Source organism: Nipponia nippon, unplaced genomic scaffold, assembly GCF_047370975.1.
Source record: "Nipponia nippon isolate SJK-2023a ecotype South Korea unplaced genomic scaffold, ASM4737097v1 scaffold_3, whole genome shotgun sequence".
Classification (NCBI taxonomy): Eukaryota; Metazoa; Chordata; class Aves; order Pelecaniformes; family Threskiornithidae; genus Nipponia; species Nipponia nippon.
This window is the reverse complement of record NW_028262347.1, coordinates 87,009,572-87,028,449: the sequence shown is the minus strand read 5'-3', so window position 1 is coordinate 87,028,449 and position 18,878 is coordinate 87,009,572. Positions and strand designations below refer to the sequence as shown.

General features: G+C 40.3%; 1 protein-coding gene across 4 annotated transcripts in view; it reads left to right on the top strand.

Moving 5' to 3' along the window:
* Positions 1-18,878, top strand: part of PCDH15 (protocadherin related 15) — an 853,821-nt gene that overhangs the window by 804,251 nt on the left and 30,692 nt on the right. For all 4 annotated transcript variants that reach the window (XM_087765707.1, XM_087765706.1, XM_087765705.1 and 1 more), the window contains 2 exons: positions 4,131-4,219; positions 17,025-17,201. In XM_087765707.1, the coding sequence (XP_087621833.1) occupies positions 4,131-4,219; positions 17,025-17,201 (266 nt within the window). The remainder of the gene's footprint in view (positions 1-4,130; positions 4,220-17,024; positions 17,202-18,878) is intronic.

The following is an 18,878-nucleotide window of genomic DNA, read 5'->3' as shown; positions in this document are numbered from 1 at the left end:
AAACATGTTTCATGGCAGGGATACTGATCTCAGTTACCACGCTAGACATGATGTTCAATATTTTATTTATTCAATGAGCCACTGTTAATGGTTCAATTTAGATTCTAATTGTTTGCATTAAACATGGACCTAAGTTATATTCTGGGTCTTCTGGACCGAGATGGCAGGAATAAAAGTACTGGTTTTGTCCATTACAAGTATAAAGCAAGTCACATCTGCATGGTCAGGCACAAGCATTTACGGATCGTCTCCACCTGCTCTCTAAGCCAGCAAGGTGCAGCCAGCTCCCCTATCAAAGCTGTGAAGCAGGGTTAGCATGGCATTAAACCCCAGTTAATAAGCCAAGCTGAAAGCTTCCTAACTTGGGCTGTACTCTGTGTTAACATGAGTACGTAGGTTCTGGGTCAGAGTTAGATCTGGTGTATCTGGCTTGCAGTGCAGGCAACTATCTGAGCAAAAAGTCTTTGAAAGCTAGAAGTCAGCTGACTTACTGGGGAAAGCCAAGGTTGCCATGTTTTCGTTGCTCATGTCTGGAAGGGAGATGCAAGGAATAATTTTGGGCTGAGACTGTACTTTAGTTTTCAGGGAAGTCACATTTCAAAAATGGCACCAACTTTAGGCCTTGAGCTCATGTTTTTGTGCTGAGTAAAGGACTTAGTCCAGTCACAGAAACCATCAAAGATAAATTTCTTTAAAGCCTATATAACTTGATGGATTGGATTAATATTAGCATAATGTCATAGGGATGAAGTGCATTATCTAGTTCATGGGAACACTGTCAAATGATACAGATGATAGCCATAATACTTGGTATATTGAGTTATGCGGGAATTCAGCAAATAAACATAATGTCTGATGTCCTCATGCTTGACCTCCCAAAATGATAGGGCATTCTCATGCAATTTATGAAGTAATGGTATATTAAAATATAGCCAGAGGGTATCGACATTAAAATTAGAAAGTGAAGTATGTCTCATTAATTTATAGAGATATCTTTAGGTTGTCTGAGTGAGTGATGAGCACTCTGGTACAGTGTTTTTGAGCAAGGTGTGAAAGCTTAGAGTAGCTGTTGATACAATTACAGACTGACACCATCCCACCATGAAAGTTTGGGTTTGCACTGGGCATGATCCGTACGTGAAGATCCTTTCTAACTAGACTAAGCTGTTCCTGGGCTTCCTGATTTGAACAGAATTTATCCTGCTGTCACTGTGGTGTCAGGTGCTCAGACTGGGAGATGTTAATTCCTTTCAATACAAGTTCAAGGAGTGCACATAGATAAGGGAAATTAATTTAATTACTCATGTGCAAAAGAATAAGATGTGGGGGAAGAAGATAAGATTGCATTGGGAGGAGGCCTAGAGAGAAGAGGTGTGGCAACACCAGAGGGACAGTACTGTGAAGAACCTGAGCAGAGCAACGTATCCTCCAGAACTGGGGCCAGCCCTGGCACAGCTCTGTGAGCCACGTAAACTGCCAAACCCACTGGTAAAATGTCTTCATGCTGTAGGGGACAGTCCGTGTGAAGGATACCAGTCTGCTCCTGCTGGCTGGGACTGGCAGGATGGCTCAAGTTAGACATCTGTGGATCTACAGTTTGGTTCCATGTGATTCTCCTTTTTAGCCTCTGTGAGACGAAAGAAATAAGAAATTACATTTTAAAATAAGTTCACTGCAAGTAAGCACTTAGAGGTACTAAGTAAGTGTGGATAGTGAATATTCGCTATGACATCATCTTTAATCGAATGTTTGTTGGGGTTTGGGGGGTCCCAAGGCCCCTTCCTCATTCAGCTCTCAGCATAAGCTACTCCCAGGCATCCATTGGTGCCATATAATGATCAAGACTGGTTGTGGGCTCTGTCTTGCTTGATTTAAAAAATTGGAAAATGCTTAGTGAATGAAACCTGGGATCAAAGGTATATCACTTACGGGCTAGTGGTTATCAACAATTATATGCTTTCCCTGCCTCTGCTGCAAACTTCCAGTTTGTTGTGCTACTTACTTAATTTAACATGGAACTTTCCTAGTTCTGAGCAATGTATTCTTCCGATACTTAGGGATGTGAGACATCTGAACATGCTGACTTCCAGCCCTGTAATTTAGGCTGGTGCCTGCTGTTTAGTGTCACAGGACCTGGCTGTATTTTTGCTCAGTAGACTGGAAGGAGCAGAAGCTTTCTAAGGAACGGTGGGTCGGATGATCCTTTGGTAACTGTGCCCCAAAAATCTTCCAGAGAGTGGTGACAGAGGTGCCTCAGGAAGAGCCTTTGTTTCCGCACACGTTCCACCTCTGCTCCCAGCATGTTTCCATCTCTCCTCAAGTGGAAGGGAACAGTTTCTCCCCACAGCTTTTTCTTACAATGTAGTTAAATTGGACTTAGGTCCTCAACTTAATGCTATTTTTAATAACTGAAAAATTAAAGCCTTTACAAATGTGGGTAGTAAGCAAGTTAATGTTACTGTGGAAACCTTAACTTTTTCTTGATTTTTGTTCAACACCCTTGTTTTATCATAGCTTGTCATGAATGTGTGTTTGTTCATATTTTTGTATATGAACAAGCAGTCATAATTGTGATTCCTTGAATATCAGAAGAACTATTGCCTTTTTTTTAAGTGTTGCATTTATGTAGTACTCAGTACCTAGGTGCACAGTCATTGCCTGAATTGGCTAATGTAGTTAATTCTATTAAACTGTTTATTGCTTTAGAGTTCCTTTCAATGATCTTTGTCTAAAATTTATTTTGAGTTCATTATAATTCTGTTTTTCTTGCACAGAAGTCTGTACATGCTGATCAGTGCATCTGATGACATTTCAAGAACATTTAAATATTTCAAGTTGAATTAAGCTTCAAAGCTGGTGTATCAGTGTTTGATGTGAAAGTATATTATGGCATGTCTGCTGAAGTGTTACAGGGCTCAGACTTCTCTTTTGAAAAACAGAGGTTGTTTTTTCTTTTAGAATTGAATCGGCTAACTCTGATTTTTAAATTTATCAGGTTTAACATTGTTCTACTTTTCCAAATTAACCTCCAGAATCCTCACAGGGAGATGGTTTGGAGTATAATGTTTGCTGTCGTGCATATATGGACATGAGCCAAGTTTTAAGAAATGTTTTATTTTCTCCACCAGTATGGGAAGTAACTGTTCCTTTCACAACCTAAGGGGAGGTTGGCTGTGCTAGTGAAGAGACAGCTATTATAAAATGCAAAAATATTTAAAAGAGAGGAAAAAGCATGCAATCATTTTACTGGAAGGCAGCCTTTTCTTGGGATAAAAATAGCTTGAGGAGACTAGATCAGGAGATGTGAAGCAGAGTTTGCCAAATCTGCTGAATTTCATGCATATGTGTAGTCCCTTCTGCACCCTGACTGTCCAACCTGCCATTGAGAAACAGAAGAGTTACACTGCTTTTGCAGTAGAAAATGCTAATATGAGAGATTTGTTCTGAGGTCAATCGGTTCTTCCGTGGAATTGTGGATTTATTTTTTTTTAAACAAAGCACATGAGTATTGAGTATATTAAAGAGGCATTTTTCCTGTTTTTTTAAAGAAAAGTGCAATTGTAAAATGCACGTGGTTATGCACAGTTTTATGCCATATAGAGGGAGAAGCAAAAAAAAAATTGGAGATTAAAATAACTTACACTGATGACTTCAAAATAGATGAACAATTTCCTTTGTGATTTTTCTAACATATTATCATTGATTTAATTAATCTGGTACTTGCATTTACATTAGTGCAATCTGCATATTTCCAAGGTTGGATTTTCCTGTCAAATCATCAAAAATACCAAAATGCTCATAAGTGATTTTGAATATGGCACGTGGGAGATCCATGATTCTGTAAGTAAAGTCTAAACTATGAGGAACAAGTTTCGTAGTCCCCACCTTAAAAATCTATAATTCTGATGCAGTCCTGCAATTACAGTTCTAGTTAAATCTTCGCCTACTGTTTATTGGTTTTGGCTGCCAAGCAAAGCACGATTTCCCAGCTCTCTTACTTAGAATTAAAATGAGAAATCCGTACATCAGGGCCTGGCTGTGAAAGCAGGAAAGTAATTATTCCATTCTTTTTGTATGGGGAGGATGCTATGCATGGGAGTGCCAATTGAATTTCACTCTTTTGTTTCCAGGTCTCTGTGGTCAATCAGTTGGATATGCAAGTCATCGTCTCTAATGTTCCTCCCACCCTTGTGGAACAAAACAAAGATCAACTCATAGGGTAATAAATTTATTTACTCTACAAATATCAGACAATTCCCTGGTTTTGTGTTTAGATTCAGCAAGGAGTGCTTCCTTTATGCCATGATCTACTTTTTTGCCAAAAGACTTGAAAATGAGCAAGCAGGTGTGTTGATGGGGAGCACAACTGGCTGAGTGACAGCACTGGCCCCCCCAAATCCACATTTTGACCCTCTCCTGGAGAAGGCAGAGGTACAGCAATTCTTTGCAGATTTGCCCACTTTGCAGGCTCAAACTAGGTTCAGAGCTGCCCCAAATACAGACCATAGTGGAGCCTCCAAACACCGAGCACAGAACCTGCATCTGTCAAAATCCAGGATAAATAAAGCACATCACCAAAAGTTGAGGCATTGTGTCTCAGTGAGCTGTATTGCTTCACTATGATTTTATTTGAGTGACGTAGCTGTAAGGGAAAGCAGAATTTAGAACATTTATACTGGTACAATTAATACCACTAGCATCACTACATAAAATTTTAATCACAAAAAATTGGTAACAGAGTGTCATTATTCAGGCCTAGCAGGTATAAAATGTTGTGATGGGGGGGACGGGTAATTGGAAATATTAATGCTTTGCAATAAAAGCGAAGTATTTTATCATACTGGAAGCCAGCTAAAGTCCTTTTGGTAAAATATGTTTTAATAGCATTCATACCCACAACATCATCGACTTCCAGGAGTCAGGTTTTCACTTTTAGCTTGTTTTTGTTAGACAAGGACGATTTTCTGTACTTTGTGTCATTAGGCATATAACCATGAATTAGACAATATGGGGAAGAAAATACTATAGGAAATAGTTTAAAAACAATCTTTGTACTCTTCTGTCACTTTAATCAGTGATGAATGGCATTTCACAGATTTCAACAGGTCTGTTCCATCCTGACTGTTGTCATACCTTTACTTCTCCACAGAAACTGAAATACCTTAGGGTTGATGATATAATCACTCACTGAAAAAGAAGTGTGTTGTCTCTCATGTCTGCTCATGTCTTCATTAGGCTAGGAAAAAATATTGACGGATTTGTTTCCGGAGATTGTAGGACATGCTCCCCTTTCCTCTTTCTTTTTTGAGCCAGGTGTAAGTTAGATCTGATAGATTCTAAGGTCAGAAACACTAAGTAGTTCAGACAATAATCTGGATTCACAGGGACTCCATTTCCTAGAGCTAAGAATAATAAAGGAGTCTGCTAGCTTAACACTTAAGATCTGGCTTTCCAAAAGTGTCAGGTCTTGGTGTTGGCTGGAGAGATGAAAAACAATATATCTTTTAGTGACAGTAACAGGAAAAGTTTGCTTCTGCTTTCCTAAGCCTTCAACTTCACCTCAGCATGCTGCACTGCACAAATTTTTCTTCGCACAGTAATTTGTAGCCTTCCTGGGCTTCTGTTTTCTTGAGTGGAGAAGATGAACACATATTCTGTACCATGCGTTTCTACATGACGTAAATGGACTTACATGACTAAATTGGACTTAGGCTGTGTTTGAGATCCTCCCAGTTTTGGACTGTCCTGGAGCCAAAGGAGCCACCAGCAAAATACAGGCGGCTCTTACAGAAGGTGGTTTGAAAACAGGGTAGAACAAGCCTGGCTTGAATGAAGAGTGTCAACTGCATGACATGTGTCGTAGGACTGAGCACATGAATGCTGCAGCGGGTGGCATGGCACCTCTCACCCTTTCACCATCCCTGCAAAAATCTCCTTTTGCAAACACTGGAGCAGCTTGTTTCCAGCTCCCAGCAGGTCTCAGCAGTGTTCAGTGCCTCAACAATAAATTGTACCGTAACCATACCTTCACTCTTCTCCTCCGGGGCCCAGAGGAATAGCTGGCATATCCTGCCACAGGCTTGGAAAACAGCCCAGAGCCACATTCCTCAGTCTCCATGCTCCAAAAAACTCTTTTCTGCCAGGTTGGAATCTTTTAAAACTTGTTTCATGCTGTTCTGGCCCTTGCGCATGGAAGTCTCTGACAGATGTGTAAATATTTCACAGTGAATGAAGCTTTTGAATGGGTATGAAAATAAAAAAACATGGCCAGGTTTTGAATTCTCAAAATTAGCTTGGGAAGCCCTTACCTTCACAAGCACCGTGAAGCCAGCAAGCGAGTACAGCGTAAGAATTTCACTTCTAAGGATAGGCTTTCAAGGACAACCTTTGCCAGAAGAGATTGCATTAGCTTGTTTTAAAATTGTCTCATCCCTTATTGAAAATATTTGCACAGAGCAAAAGTCTCAGAAATAATTTTGCATATGTGTACTTTTGTGTTTCACATGTATTTATTTCAATGTATTTATTTCATTGCCATCTTCAAATTTATTGGATTTTCCTCCTGAAGTTTAAAAGAATGCTATCTTCCTGTTTTTATGAAGTCTTTAATAATTCATGCAGAACATAAAAACAAAATAATAGGAATTTGTGATTTTTTTATGCACTATACAGAACATATAACCACTGGCAAAGGGAAAGCCAAATAATTTGGAGACCTTTTCAGGCTAAAGTACTTTTGCCCAAGTAGTTTTCTGAGCCATTTGAAATAATGCACTAATTTATAAAATTAGAACACTTTGTATAATTCATTAACAGATGAAAAGACTATATCATTAACTAAGTCACTACAGAGATTATTCGTCTCTTTCTCCTCTCATTTTGGCACTGGAGTGATAGTAAATATTAATCTCTGAAAATATAACATTTAACCACCAATTGCAATACTTGGTCATGGGTAATATTAGGGAAGTGGGTAGTTGGGTCGTTTTTGAAATTATAGTGATTTTTCATAATGAAATAAATAGTGATTTAAACAACTTTGGAGAATAAGTTATAACAGATTCTCCCCAGCTGCCTGTAATTTTCACTAGAGAGTGGATACAAGAGATAAAGAAATATATAATTAATTCAGTTCTTTCACACTGGGAAGGCTTACTCAGCATAGCCTTGAGATGTATGTTGGTTAATGGTCCAAATAAAGGAAGCATACCACAGAAGGAAAGATTTAAAACATCACTATCTATTTGGCTTAGGAGTTTTGGCTTTTTGAGGGATACACTGCATATGTCTTCAGCTGACATTTCTGATAGTGTCATGATCCTTTGCAGTCATTCAGTAAGCACCTCCATTTTCCTCCAACTGCTTTAATTTCATCAACAAGCTTTTCATATCCTCTGGACTGCACATCAATGTCAGATTTGCCGTTTCTCTCACCCACTTTAATTATGTCTGTTCAGATAGGTCCATTTATGTCTGCTACAGAAGATGACAGAGAAAATGGAGTGAGGCTTAGTGGAAAATTCAATGCATGTTCCTCTCCTTCAGAAAACTCGGTGAAGGCAGACGACACACTGTTCTTTAAACGTGGCAATGTTTGTGAGTGCTTAGTTGTTGGGCAAGGAACAGCATTTCAACTAGAATAAAATAGCCAATTTCACGCTTGGAGCATTTAGTTCTTTGGTTTTCACGTGACTGCAACTTAAACCTCTAGCTAAAATCAGATACGTCACATTACCAAGAGAAACCTGTGTTTCTCTCATCCCATAGGTAATAGAAATGTCATGTGAATTAAATTCCTCTGTACATGCTTCTATAGATGGCAAATCATTTTCTCTGAAATGGAATAATGGAATGGCTCAAAATGAGTGCTTTGATGAAATATTCCATAGACATTCCTCTTCAAAAGGCTGGTTTTGCCCTACAGCCTACAAACCCTACAAAATGGAGATAATACTGCTTAGGGAACTCTTTTTCCCTGAACTAGAGCTAGCCAAAACCATTTGGGCATCATTTTCAATGTTAATGTTTCTTGTATTGTGTGAGCTTTCTGAGCCGATCAGGTGGGTAAAGAAAATACATCTAGCTGCACTTGGACTGCTCTGGAGTTGTTAAAGAACGATATGAGGATTGTCTCCCCACTTCCAAAAATCATATGAGGTTTCCTGTGTTGTTCTTTTCTCCCTGTAGTGAAAAATGAGCCTGGAAAGAACAGGGTTTCTTTTCCGTCCGTATGAAGAAAATCTCCTAGTGGTGGTGTAGAAATCTTTCATTGGAAAAGAAGATCTGATGGAATCACCTCATACTGCTGATAAATGTGCATAGATATGACGATACACAATTGTTTTATTATTTAATAATAAATTATGTAATAAGTATAAATTTTTAAAAACTGAAATCTTGACTTCCCACATCAAGAAGTTTCTGATGTCTCCTGTATTTTCAGTGTGGTCTTTGTGGTGATTCCCTTTTTTTATATTTTGACTTCATAACAGCCAAGTCACAGTGCCTGTATTAGTGCAAAGGTAGATGTCCCAGAATGCTTGTACTAGTTGTATAGCGTGGGCTTTTGCGCCTGCCTTCTCTCTGCATCGCTCTAGCATTTTTCGTTCTCCTGGGCTGAGGAATTTAGGTGAGTGCAGTCTCCTGGCCAGACCTGCCTCTGGAAGTGGAATTCTAGTGCAGATGTTCTTGAGTAGCAACTTTATCTGTCTTCTGGATGTTCATGTGTATCTTGTGTATCTTAATAGAGGTTATTCCCTACTCTTCAAGACAAAATTACTGGAAATAGCACATGTGATAATAATTCCAGGGAACTTGCTTTCATGTGTATTTTGGCCTGTTATAGGCTTCAATCCTTTAATACCTTAATGCTCATAAGAAAATGGAGCAGTTCCATGGTTAAAGAAAATCCACATTCAAACCTCCAACACAACGTAGAAGTGACCAGGCAGTGTTTTAGCAGAAAATCCAAATGTAAAATCAAGTGCTGATCCTCAGAGATATACTGAGTGAGTGTCTCGGAATACGAATGTTCAGCCCGCTAACTTAATAGTTTGCATATATAAAGTTGACTGCCATCATTTCTCAAAGGAGTGTCTGCTCTGCTTTGTTGCATAGAAACTGTGGTCCACTTAAAAGAAGTGTCGTAATATATATTATAGCAATATATATTCCTAAAAATTATATATCATAATACACAGCACATGTACACTGTACATCATATATAATTTTATGTATAATCATAGTATATGAGATAATATATTTTATATTTAGGAGCTGCAATCCACAGTCCTCTCTTTAGGGAAATGTTTCAGAACGTGGATGATTTCCTTTCAGTTGTGGTTTGCTGTTGACAGTATAGCAAATCGTGTTTTCTAATCTCAGTTGCAGAAGCCAGTCAGCGGCATTTAAAAGGGACAGCTGATGTGAGGGCTTTATGTGGCACTTGTGTATATCGTTATATTTTATTTCTTTGTGTTCCTGCTTTCTTTTTTGTTAGAATGGCGGTATGTTCAGTAATTGGGAGGATGAGTGAATGCCTGTGAAACACAGCATATTTATCAAGATGTGGCTGTGTATAATGAAATCAGATGTTATGAGGCATCACTGTGATTCCAACATTCTTGGTACGTTTAGTAAAGCCAGACACAGCTACCCCTCGGATGGGCCCCCTTAGAGGTGCTTGTTTGGAAATGCAGTGCCTCTGAAAGCACTCTTGACTGTATTAAAATATTCAACCTTAGTGCACCAGTGGTTTTTTTTCTCCTCAGTCCATGAATTGGTAGAAAATGAACGTGTCTCTCCTGCTGGATGTAGTTGCAGTATATAAATTACTCAGACTCGTTAAGTTTTCCCACAGGAGAAGTACCATTGTGTTGCTTGCGTTATGATTTTTGCCACATAATTACTGAATTAAGCCTAATGACTGGTGACTGGACTCCTTGCATATTGGGGTGGTGGCAGTGAACTTGCCATTAAGCACTCTTCACAGCTAGCACTTACTTTCATCCCCATTATTAAATGTTCGTTAGCAACAGGTACTGCTATAGCTGCCTTGTTCTTTGCCTCAGCGCGCTCTGACGCTGTTATATGGGTTCGTTTTGCTCCTGGCCCTTTGGTCCGCCTCCCCTCTGCCTTTTTTCCTCTCACTCCTTTGCACTGTATTGTCATTCTAAATTAAATTGCAAAATTAGCAAATACATAAATAACGAGATTAGAGGGACATTTGCCACCAACTGGCTGCATCATATTTCATATCCGCCCTACATTTGGCTTTGCTTGGAGAGCACATGTCCTGTAGTTCTCGCTTTGTACAGTGTTTAACTGAGCCCATTCCATTTCTTAGCTGATCTTAGCCTCCCTCCGCTGTTATCAGGATGATTAATAACATTAGGCTACCTTTATTAAGTTAGGTAACAGAGACCAAAGCTTATTCAGCTCCAGCTTTTCCACTTGCTACTTCCACTGTCAGCTTGGAAGCACTGGTTCAGTGATCTCCTTCTCCCCACTCCTCTCAATGATACCAAATGTTCTGTTAATGTATTTTCTCTGAAGCGCTGTAATACAGTGCATGGCTTCTCAGATAAAGCTGTAAACTTCTGCTTTATTCTGAAATTGCTTACTATTGCAGTAAAAACCCTTTTGTGCTGAGATCTGAAGATATGTCTTCTGGGCCAAAGTCAAGATGCCTCTGTGTATTACTCTTTGGGTGAGTGTAGCGTAATGTTTTTTCTGCGACTGGGAAAAATGATACTGAAATAAAAAGTTGGAGTGCGTGTAGGTTTTTTGGAGGACAGGATTATACATGATGAGCACAAAAAGAAGAAAAGAAACTTTAGTGATATGTAAGAAAGCAAATTGCCTTTATGGTGTGCAATCCAATATGCCTTTATAGGATTAGGGTAAGTATGTATAAAGACATTGTCTCTGGGTTGCTTTCTAAATAATTTAGATGTTAATATATGCAGAGTAAATTGGCTCAGTGGTGCTCCTTCCTGCTAGATGCCTTGTGTGTGATATAGAAGTAGAAATAATCTTTGTCAAAAGTCTATTTTATAAAGAAGGAATAGTCTTAGACTTCAAATAATCCCCAGTTCTGGCTTTTTTATTCTACATTGCAGCGCAAAGCAGGCTGACTTAGCTGACTAGTAGGGGTTTCTTGAGTTGTGTTGGCAGCTCCAAAGCAGCTCGGCACCTCTCCAGAGGCCACAGAAGTAGCATAACCTTCCCCGTGCTGTATGGATGTTGTAATAAGGTGTCTGGGAGCAGGCGGCTGGGGCCCAAGTGCATCACCCCTGCAAAGCTATCGCTGACTGCACAGGAGGGGCTGGAGTTGGTCCTTCTCTATTTGTGAAAGTACAGTTGAAAATCCAGTAGCTTAGTTGTCAATTATTAACATTGCAAAAACTCAACACAGCCAGAATTTGGCTGAAGTTGAGCAAAACTGAGAGAGTGTATCCGGGTTAAATGAAACACTTGAAAAGCCTGTGTACCAGCAAAGCTGAATGCTCTCATCTGTGCATTGTTAGAATCATAGAATCACTTAGGTCGGAAAAGACCTTTAAGATCAAGTCCAATCGTTAACCTAGCACTGCCAAGTCCATCACTAAACCATGTCTCTAAGCACCAATCTACCTGTCTTTTAAATACCCCCAGGGATGGGGACTCAACCACTTCCCTGGGCAGCCTGGTCCAATGCCTGACTGCCCTTTCAGTGAGGAAATTTTTCCCAATATCCAACCTAAACCTCCCCTGGCGCAACCTGAGGCCATTTCCTCTTGTCCTATCGCTTGTTACTTGGGAGAAGAGACCGACCCCCACCTCACTACAACCTCCTTTCAGGTAGTTGTAGAGAGCTCAGCCGCTCCTCATAAGACATGTGCTCTAGACCCTTCACCAGCTTTATTGCCCTTCTTTGGACATGCTCCAGCACGTCAAAGTCCTTCTTGTAGTGAGGGGCCCAAAACTGAACACAGTATTCGAGGTGTGGCCTCACCAGTGATCACCCAGTACAGGGGGACGATCACTTCCCTAGTCCTGCTGGCCACACTATTCTTGATACAGGCCAGGATGCTATTGGCCTTCCTGGGCACACTGCTGGCTCATGTTCAGCTGGCTGTCAACCAGCACCCCCAGATCCTTTTCCGCCAGGCAGCTCTCCAGCCACTCTTCCCCAGGCCTGTAGCGTTGCATGGGGTTGTTGTGACCCAAGTGCAGGACCCGGCACTGAGCCTTGTTGACCATCATATATTTGGCCTCAGCCCATCAGTTCAGCCTGTCCAGATCCCTCTGTAGAGCCTTCCTACCGTCCAGCAGATCAACACTCTTGGCCAACTTGTTGCCAAATTTGCTTACATTTTCAAATACCTAGAATATAAATTCATTATTATTACTAAGTTATTTTGAGGAGCTAGAATTTTCAGTGGAGGAGCCAAAAGTTATGCAGGGTATCTACTTTTCAACACTTGTAGCTCCAAGTCTATGGCACCAGTTATTTCAGAGTCCTGAAAGAAAAAATGGATTCTTCTTTTTTTTTTATTATTTCTTAAAATATTTTTATGTGCTCCAGAAACACAACAGGCTATCAAATTACTAGAGAACGGAAACATTTTTTTTCCCATTGAATTTTCTGCTAAGAAAATTGTGCAGTAATTAAATTCAGGTACTGGTGAGGATCTAAAATGTTCTGCAAATTGAATTGTTTCTTTTGTTTGTGTGCTGATTCAGAGGATGTGCATACAACTTAACAATTCGTCTCAAGGGTATAAAACTACTGGAACGTTGCGGTGCTCTTTCGGGCCATGTCATGCATCTTCTCTGCCAGGGACAACAGAGGGTCATTAAACCTTGCTGCTGACTTACCAAGTCTTACCCGATGACTATTAGTCTAGTTGAGTTGCCATTGCTGCTGGGGTCTCATGTGGCTGATTCCATATCTCATATTTTGAGGTGAATTAACTGACTCGTATGGACTTTCACATTAGTTTCCAAAGAAGCTTCCAAGTGGTCCTTTGCTTCTTTCCCAGTAGCAGGATCTTTCCCATGTCTGGCATGCCGGATTCGTGTAGCTCTGGGGAGAAAACAGCACGATGTTGCGAAGTCAGGGTGCACTTCTTAATTTAGTCCTGTGCTCAGCAGGGTCTTCTCTGCCTGTAGCGGGGTGCAGCAACCTCAGCCCTGCCATGCAGCATGATGCCTCAGGTGTGCATATCAGCTCATGGACATAGTGCTGAGTGCAGCCCAGGAACGTGGTGCCTTATCTCAGATTTTGGGTGTTGGTCTGCTGGTTTCAGAAATGTTCTGGGAAGCAGAATGCGACCAGCCAAGGGACAGCTCAACAAACCAACATACCTGTATTTTTTTGCCTTTCCATTTCTTTTGCATCTAAAGATGAAAAAACATAATTTCTGAGTTTTCAGGATATTTAGGGCCACGTTATGTCCTCAATGACAGCGAAAATCCTCTTGTCCTTCATTTAATTTCACTAGTGTCACTGATGGGAGTTCGGAAAGCAATGGTAATGAAGATGCACTGGGAGGCATTTCTGTTCATTACATTATGTCTGCAGAGCTAAATGGAGTTAGAGCAGTAGGAAAGTCTTGTTGCCTGTTAAGTTACTCGTTCTGCCTCTCACTACACCGCTGTTGGGAGGATGGTAATTACCCTTGTTGCATTAACAAGTGACACTAATTTTAAGTGAACTTTTGCTGATAAATACAGTAGAACGGCAGATGCTGTTGTTACTTAAAGTATGCATTTTAAAAATTGGTTCTTGTGAGTTGTACTACAAGCAGGTGGCCACTTTCCGTAGAGTTTTAGAACACTGCAGTGTTTTCGGCATCACAAGTTCAGCTGAATGACTTTCAAAATAACTCTACGGGGAACTGCCCTGTTTTTAAGTGCATTCTTTAATTGCTGCTTTTCTGTCTTCGGTGCGTTTTTATGATATATTTCAACCTAAACATGCAATTTGTGTGTTTCAGATTAAGTATTGCTGTCATTGCACTATATTTTGTGGTGTTTCATGCAATGTCAGTTAAAGGCAATGGCTACAATGTACCTATTTCTCATAGTCAGAAAGTAGTATGCTATTTGTTCTTCAATTTTAATCATGTTTTAGACAAAGATATTTTCAAAGGCAATGAATTCCAGCAGAAGCCATGCCAAGAATTTCTGAGAAAAGGGAATGTTGTTACCAATTTTGCTAAAAGTAAACCTACGTGATAGCCTTCCAACCTTGCAGGGCATTTCTGTCTTGGGTGAAATAATAGTTCTGTGCAAGGAAACAAAAGCATCGCCCCCTGCAGCAACAGAAGATAATTGTATACTAATTAGAGAGGTTAATCTTTTACATACTTGGTCTATGTGAATCCTTGTGCAAAACACCATTCCAAAGACTGTTATGGTTTCTTTTAGTCGCTTGCATTCACATAATGTTTGGTGGTTTTTTATAGTAATCTGCATATCCCAGATTTGTTCTGTCAAGTTTTACCTGGCAGAATTATTGTTACTGAGGTGCCTGTAACAGGTTATCTCCCTAGCTGCCAGTTAAGTGCATGCCAGAAGCAGAGATGAGTAGAGTTTACTATACCTGCAAGCAATAGGAGTGCTTGTTTAGAGGACGCCGGTCAACTAGCAATGTGTCAGGCAATCTACTTTTTTTATTTTCCCTACAAATATGGCTGTGCACTAAGAGTATGTATTCACTGCTAGGCTAGGACCGGGCTCTGACAGACTTGGATTTTTCAAAATCTTCTAGGAAAGCTTTTATTTTAAGGGCACGCTAAGCTTTCACACAAAAAGCAGAGAAACTGGATGGATAAATGTGAATTAGTGGTCTTGAAAAATTATGAGATGGTGATACTGCTTTGACAGCATTACTGTACTTCGGAAATCTTGTGTCAGGAAAAAAACAGCAGCAAAAGGTAACCTCAGCAACTGGAAAAGATTTTGTTTAAAACAACAAGTGACTTCTTAAAGTCATTGATGTCCTTTTTTGTGAGATTTGTCTTCCTCCACACCCTAGTGCATCCTTGATATATCAGGCAGCACGTTCCCTTTCGTTCCCTTGCTTTTGCCACCTAACTCAGCTACTGCTTTTTGATCTGATATTCCAATCACGTAAATTAGCCCACAAAATCTTGTTTTTTCCCATAACTCATAGTTCTGATGGAGTGTTTAGCCTTCCAGCTTCTCTTGTTTATTTCTCCATACTTTTTTGCCCTTGTATCCAGTATTGATGGTACTTGCTTTTATGCCTTTGTTTATAAAGTTCTCTGTGGGCTTTAACTGAACCCTTCTCGTTCCTGGTTTGGAAACCTCATCACGCCATTAGCAAGTCTGTGTGCAAAGACACTCTTCCCGTTTTTCTCTGAGATGTATTCTGTCCTTGCCCAACAGCCACAGTTAAAGCTCTTCTGATGACACTGTCTAAGCAGCTTTCCATTTTCCTTCTGGCTCCATCCATTCTTGCCAGCACTGGGGTCCCCACCATCTTGACTGCCGGCTGCAGCTACGGTCTTGATGGGAGTACCAGTTCTCCCTGTTGCATACAGAATTTGAAGGTCATCCACCTGAGCTGTAATACTTCTAAACCTCCTTTTTTCATTGGATGGACAGTGCAGCAGATACAAAGAAGCAGACTACTACAGGAACTCAGCAAATTTCATGAGCCCCGCTAGAGTAGCGGACCAGACAAGGAGAAAGGAAAAGAATATATTTTTTAAAACTTTATTAAGGTATCATCCTTTCTAAAGCAGTTTGTTAGAGCAGCAGTGAGTTATGCTTATGACTTTCCATAAACTCTCCATATCTGAGGTACAAGTGTGCTTGCTATCTGTGCACAAATTTTTCAGGTGCTCAGTGAGGTCCTTTCCCCATCGTTTTGGTGCTTCTGCAGGCACGCTGACGGCATTTCAGCCTGGCATAGGCACAAGTATTTTTTGTTTGTTCGGAGGGACATTCTGCAAACAGCCATTCTCCCTTTGCCTTTTTGAATATTTTAGGAATAACATCACTTGTTAGGACTTCTCCCGTAAACAGTTCTGCATGGAAAACTGTAGAAAACCATCAGATTTTTAATTTAGAACAGAGGCTTCCAAAAGCACATACTAAGATGCCTGTGGACAGTAGTCCAAAAAAAAAAAAAAAAGAATATTCAGTAATAAAGAATATTGGTCACATGACAAGAATTAATAAAATGACCAGTAAATGTCATCTTCTCTAATAAATTTTAATTCCCCAGAATTGCATTTATCTCATGTATTGACACATTGCAATTCATATACATATTTGCAGAGTGTGCTACTCTCAGCTCTGACAGCTTGTAATGAATCCTTCTCTTTGGAAAATAGAACAATTTTTTTTTGGTTTATAGTTGTTATGCCCTTGTTATCTCGGGCATAGCTGCCACTGAATTCTATCAACCTATCTTTCTTCTGCTTGTAGAACTTCTGCAGTTTATTTTCTTTTTTTCCTGTGGTAAACGTGTCAGCTCGATATTCCAACTTTCTTATGGCTGTAAAACTTGCTCATGCCTTTTGGAGTAGCGGGTGTTCTGGCACCTGGTATGTGGTGCTATATTGGAGGGCCAGATGAAATATCCCACCGAAAATGGTTGAAGTAGTTGTTTCTGTGGGTGAAAATTTATTGTATGCACCCTGTGTAAGGCTGAAATTGAAGAGTTCTGAAATCATATAGCTTAATAAAAGGATGACAGGGGTTTTTTTTGTGAAATATAGATGGTGTTTCCCATGAGCCATTTAAAACTCAACTGATGTCATAAATACAAAGAGCTAGACTTAAGGACACTATTTCTAGTGACCTCTCCTAACACTGCTGAGCTTTTCCCCAGAGTTCAGCATTTAAGAGGTTATATTGGAGCAGAGATTTTTTTTAAAGTGCTCTGAAGGTTACCATCCTTCTAAGCCTGTGGGTTTTGTCTATTAGTATCTCGTTTGGGCTGTTGTCAGTCTCAATCAGCACAAATAAATCACTGCAGCTTTCTGGTTCCATCTCATCTTTAGGATTTTGGAACGCTATGTCCAAGATCAGATTCCCGGTGCGACGGTTGTGGTGGAATCCATTGGTGCACGGAGGTTTGGGGATGGGTACTCTGAAGAGGATTATACCAAGTCTGACCTCATGGTCTACGCAATCGACCCACAAACAAATAGAGCTATAATGAGGAATGAACTTTTTAAGTAAGTATATTATGTGTTGCTCTTCCTATATTTCTATGGACTGTTTTGAAGCCCGTTGGTCTGTTTCTCTTAGCAAGTGATTCAACACAGCAGGAACGGAAAAATCTATTGAAGCAGTTGGTGCATGCCCTTACACCTACCCAATGTACAGCTTGGGAGTTTCCAGCTTTACCAGATTCAGTCCATTCCCTTGAGCTGAACGGCCCCATGTGATTTGGACACTGTCACCATGAGAGCTTGCAATGCATTTGGTCCACCCTGTGAAGGAGCTTCCAGTTTAAATCGCTCTGAAGGAATTTACTTTCTATGTACCAAAACTCCTCTGTGATCTCCAAGCAAGGGCTTTGGTGCTCCAGTCATTGACTTTCAGGCTTTCTGCAGTTTCCGTTTAAAGCATATCTCTCTCTCTTTTCCTTTTTGTGGAAACCGAAGAAGAAAGGGAAGGGGAAGGAAGAGAGGTGGTGCGCACCTGGTCTGAAGCATAGACAGGGCACAACCCAGGTGTATATCTACATGCAGGAAATCAGTAGTGCTTAGGTGCCCAGTGGGCTGAGCGGACAGATCTGCGTGGGCCCATCCCACCAGCTGCTAGAGGAGATGGTGAACAGCAGTAGACAGGCCCCTTATATTCATAATTTGACATTGTTTTGGCTTTTCAATCGACTTCCAAATTAGCAGTTAAATTCCAGTGTCACATAAGAGGCAGCTTTTTCTTAACTGATTATACTCACAGCATGTTGCCAGTGAATGGGCCAGCTCAGGTCACTGCAGCAGAGCGGTTTGATAGGGCGCCACTCTGCCTGGGCTTTTGCACCTTAGCAGAGCTCCGGTGGGATATCACTCCGGCACGCTACTGCTTTGGGGGCCAGAGGTAATTCTGTTCTCTGCCTGCATAAGAAGAGAAGCCAGAGATAACATGGGTAAGGAAATGAAATTAAGGTAATCTCTTTACACGGTTTTTCTGAGTCATCGCTAGCGGCAAGTAGGTTCGAAGACAAAATTAGTATCTCAACCCATTCAGCTGCCGATGTATCAATGTGGCTGTAGAATCATTTTGTTAGAAACTATATTTTTGTGTTTCAGCATTCTGTTTCTGATGCAAAACAATGAAAATGCAAATCAGGCTCTTCTTCTAATGCAGCCGCTGTCTTTTGGGGTTTTTTTTGCATGTGTTTCACCTTTGTGTTTGCTTTTTATCTTGGTGAAAACTAGACCAGACTGTACCGTGATGGTATAAAGCAGCATGTCAGTCAGCAGCCTAAAAAGCAAATGGCTGTGAGCCATCTCAGTGGACTGTGATGGAAAAAGGGCTTGTTCTCCCAAGCTCTTAATTTAGTACAGATGAATTATAGCATACTAAAGCTCTGCATATATTCAGAGTTTATAGGTTGGAAAAGATCACTGTGATCAGTCTGATCCAGTATAATAAAGACCATAGGAACTCCCAAAATTAATTCTGCTTTGAGCGTGTCTTTCAGCAAAGCAGCTCAAGAAAATCCAATCAACGACAACCTTTGTATTGTTATTGCAGAGTAAATATTTTTACTGTAAAAAATTAGGCCTTTTTTATTTTTTTTTTAATTTGTCCAGTTTCAGTCATAGAGTTTTATTATAACTTTGGGTGCTAGATTGAAGCATCCAATTGGTGCTTTTAATTTCTGGTTCCCACCAAGGTCT